At 34.8% G+C, this 4,725-nt stretch overlaps 1 protein-coding gene across 1 annotated transcript in view; it reads left to right on the top strand.

Annotated features, from left to right (window-relative positions):
• The window catches only part of LOC109584161 (uncharacterized), a 36,528-nt gene that overhangs the window by 27,219 nt on the left and 4,584 nt on the right, over positions 1-4,725 (top strand). The window contains exon 20 of the mRNA XM_019999769.1: positions 3,662-3,779. Within this exon, the coding sequence (XP_019855328.1) occupies positions 3,662-3,779 (118 nt within the window). The remainder of the gene's footprint in view (positions 1-3,661; positions 3,780-4,725) is intronic.

The following is a 4,725-nucleotide window of genomic DNA, read 5'->3' as shown; positions in this document are numbered from 1 at the left end:
TGATGAACTGAAACTTTCTTGTTTAAAGCTCTTGTTAAGGTCAGTTTAATCATAGTGTTTTAATTTATTATCATCATTTGTCATTATAGTTCACTTCAAATAGCATTGAATTTTTTTGTGAACCTGCCTTCATCATGCTGGTTAAGGAAGGTATGTGTTCCTTTGCTTATGTAGAATTTATGCCTCATTATAGTTATGTTATGGAACTAAGCTTTGTAGGACTATGTGTGACAAGATACCTTTGAAAGATCTGCTTCACTACATGGAACCCGAGAGTTCATTAATGTTGGAGATTTTGGGAAATTAATTTCTCAGTAATGTAAGTTTATTATTTTAGTGCCTTCTTAGTTTATGGCTCTTTAGGTGTCTTAAGTTACAAAACATGAAGTGTCTTACTTGTGGAACATTGGTAGACTATGATAAAGAAAACAATTATAATCTTTTTTTTGTTTTAATAATAATTCCAAATCATTTTAAATTAATAATGAATAATAATTAAGTATTAATTAAGCATAACAGGAAGTACGTCATAATGAGGCTTAATGAATATCGTTATCGTTGTCGGATCAGGTCTGGCACCAGCATAAATCGTGGCTGATTCGTCAATGTCGGATCAGGACATTGCCCCAAATCCTCGGTCCAGGCTCGATCATCAGTAATGATTCAGGCCTGTATCAGGACTGGTCCATGTTCCAACTCTTGGGCGTGTAGCAGCAACACAGAGACAAAGATATGATATCATATGGTCCCTTGTAGCCAGACTTTAACAATTATATCTTGCATAATGTCACAAAACACGATTCTCTTTACCATAGACTTTAGATTGGTTAACGGCTGAAGCTAGGGTGGCGTAATCTGTATATCCGTCTAAGTGTTTCACTTTGTTTGATGACTTAGATAATCACTTATTGAAGGAAATGTGTAGTAGGGCAGCCCAGCGTATCGCTAACCCACCTTTACAAGTTGGATTTGGCAAAGTCTGCAAAGACTATCTCAGAGGCAAAGCGTGGAGCAGAGCAGAGGTATACAGGGACAGGACCACAGCCATATTCAAGGGCATTGAGGCCAGTCCTCTAACTCCTCATTCCCCAGTATAGTACGACTCGACTGAAGGCCTCGTGGATTCCTTTCATTCTGACATTGAGCTGTAGAGTCTGCTTCAGTTATTGTCCAAAGCAAGCGCATCGAAAGAATCATAGTCATTCTTCTCTTGCTCTGCCATTGTGACCTTTGTATAGGCACACGACCACAGGGGCACGGTTTGGCCATTGTCCAAATAGCTACATCATCTGTTTCCACTTCCTGTCCAAATAATTCTACAAAAACATCCCAAACAACAAGACAAGGCCGTTGAGTTCAGTCATGTCGCGATTAGTGTCATCTTTCTTTTTCTTTCTGCTCCTTTTGCTATCTGTTATAGTCATTCCAGTTACTGTTAGTAAGGAGCCTGTTGCTACTCTATCATTTAATCTCTCCAGACCTACAAACTGCATTAGTGTGACTGGTGTCTTCATTAACATATGGATTGAATCCAGTAGTGGCTATTCATTGTGTCCAAGAATTAATCTGGGCTCCAGCTTAATCCCGCATTCTTCGTCTTCTTATTCCTTTTCTATCTGTCAACCTGATGATGTTATATTTCACTTTACAAGTGCTGACTCTTTGTTGCCCATTTGTGGTCAAGTTGTAAATGTAATATCAGTCAAAGTTTCCAACTCTACATATGCTGTGCCAGTAAAACAGTGCTCTGAATTGTCATTGTCATTGTCTAGTCCTATTATTAGGATCAATAATGAGTCTGTTTCTGTATTGAACTCTACCTGTGGTTGCAATCCATTCATGATAAATCCACCACGGTTACCTAATGATCTGGATCAATGTTTTGATGGTCAAAGGAGTTGTCCTGAAAACTATACAATCACTGCTCCACCTCTCTTACAATGCTTACCTGGTAAAAGTTTGATTACTGGCACTTGCAACAAAGGACTGTTTACTGGTTAGTAATGTGATATATCATTCTCATAATATTTTCTCAATTCTTTTAGAAACAAGCTCTTGCAGTCAGTGTGGTCAACTTAATGAACCTGTATGCAACTATGATACACAGTTTAGTGGCATTATCTCAATGGTAACTATTTATATATAGTATGAGAGTTAAGGTGGGCATGCATTAGGCTACTTTGTTGCCAGTACCTTTGATGTGGTTTTCCAACATGTTGCATGAAGTTGACTACAAGTTCATGCAACATAAAAGAAAGGGATAAGGATTAAAGGAAAGGGATAGGAAACTACCGTTGACACAACTTACATTATGGGTATCAAGATAAACTCTGCAAATAAGCTATATAATGTTTAAAATCAATTGTGCTTTTACTGTTATAACAAACCCTGCAATGCTCCTCCATTTTTGTAATCAAAATATTTTGCGCCATTGATGTACCAGATTGTTTGCTAGGATACGCATTATATTCCTTGTGATAATTTCCATTGTTTCCTATCCCTTTTTGTTTAACTCTTAATATTTATGAATATTATCAATTTTTTTAAAGATTAATCAATCAGCCAATGGTGCTCTCCAGAGCCTCTCTGAACAGCTGACTGAGTTTACACCAGAACAAAGTATTGAATTGCTTGACAATATAATCAGTAAAGGAATAAATACCAGTCTGGTTAATGCTACTGAGGTATTATAAAAATAATATTATACTTATGTTTTGTATTTATGTCTAGTGATATTCAAATAATTATTGTGAGTACACAGCAATAATCATACCTTTGTATAATATAAAAAGCATTTTATTTGTACACACAGTAATTCTAGTAAGCCCTTCTTAATTTGGGCATTTCATTAGTACATACTATGAATTCATGCTTCAGTCAGCTCAGTGTGATTATAGATAGCCTTATATGGTGTTGATGGTTATGGTATAAACATAATGTCACTAGTGCTAATTCATATTCATCTATAGATGGTATTAAGAACTGCTGAACTCATAATAGATGAACTGCATGTAAATGAGGTATGGCTTCCTTAGTTATAGTATTTATTTTATCATACACTGACAGACAGTGACAGTCAAGCTTTCAGTTGCCACTCAATTCCTTTTATCATTGGATACCTTTGCTCTTAAAGTAGCTCAAAGCAATTCTTTTGATTATGGAAATACTTGTGAGTGATTTAATGCATTATACTAATACATTCTCTATAATATGCAATATAATAGTTCTCAATGTGACTCGGAATGAATCTTTTTCTGGTGAAAGGCTAACTGTATTGAATTACAAAGGCAACAGTTTAAGCTTACCAGCTATGATATTTAATAACTCTCTACCAGCAACAGTAGCATCTTTTGTGTACAGTAACTTATCATCAATCCTTTCACCTTCTGATGGCCGAAAGCTTATATCACCAGTCATATCTGCTGCTGTTGATTGTAATGGTGCTTGTATTACCAATGCGCTGACAGAGCCAGTGGTCATATCATTCATTTTATCAGAACATACTCAACCGGTAAGCTTATAATAAATAAAAAATAATGTAAGTTATGTGTTTTTTGTCCAGATATTGTCTTCAGCTATTTCCTGTGTTTTTTGGAACATTGAACTGTGAGTGTTTTGTAATTTTCTGCTCATTAAAGAGATGATTGATTGCATTTTATAGTTCAAATGATTCGTTGCCTAGTGGCTTCTGGGACAATGAAGGATGTAATGTAGCATCAGTGGATCAACAGAGTGTAACTTGTCACTGTAATCATTTTGCACATTTTGCCATTTTACCAGTAAGCAATTAATGATGTGTAATGATGTGCTAAAGAATGATTAACCACTCATGTACATGTATGCATACACTCATATGGCACATATTTTTGGAGGAGTGTGCATGTACATTTTATGCATATTCTAATACACACAATCTAATATGTACATGTACAGTATATTATTATGAAAAGTGTATTAAGGTGGATTTTCAATTACTACATTAGCAGAAAGCATGCCTCAAAAAAGTTAAATCACCACACTTTTGATAAAAATTGAGAGTAAGATAGTCTAGCATCGTATTGTAAACTTGATTTTAGTATTGTGACTATATGTTATACATTATAGGCTGAATCAGTTCAATTTCAAATTTTGACTAAGAACAAACAAAAATTGATACGCATTATATGCCTGTGATAATTCCGTGGTTTCCTATTCCTTTTCTTTTAACTCTAATATCTATGACTATTATCAAATTTATCATGAATGATGCATGTATTTGTTTCTTTAAAGGTCAATGGATCATCCAATGGTGCTCTCCAGAGCCTCTCTGAACAGCTGACTCAGTTTACACCAGAGCAAAGTATTGTATTGCTTGACACTATAATCAGTAGAGGAATAAATACCAGTGTGGTTAATGCTGCTGAGGTATTATAGAAATGTATACTTGTACCATGTATCTATGTTAAATGCTAGTGATATTTAAATAATAGCAATAGTTATAACCAACTATCATCTACTCTTGTTATAACTTTGTATAATATAAAAGCATTTTATTTGTAAGCATAGTAATTGTAGGAAATCCTTTTAATTTGGGCATTTCCTTAGTACAAACTATGAATTCATGCTTAGATAGCCTTTATATGGTGATGGTGTTGATGATATAACATCACTAGTGTTCATTCTTATTCATCTATAGATGGTATTAAGGACTGCTGAGCTCATAGTGAACAAACTGCCTATAAATGA

Source organism: Amphimedon queenslandica, unplaced genomic scaffold, assembly GCF_000090795.2.
Source record: "Amphimedon queenslandica unplaced genomic scaffold, v1.1 AMPQUscaffold_13239, whole genome shotgun sequence".
In the NCBI taxonomy this organism is placed as follows: Eukaryota; Metazoa; Porifera; class Demospongiae; order Haplosclerida; family Niphatidae; genus Amphimedon; species Amphimedon queenslandica.
The sequence above is the reverse complement of the archived record's forward strand: the minus strand, read 5'-3'. Positions and strand labels throughout refer to the sequence as shown.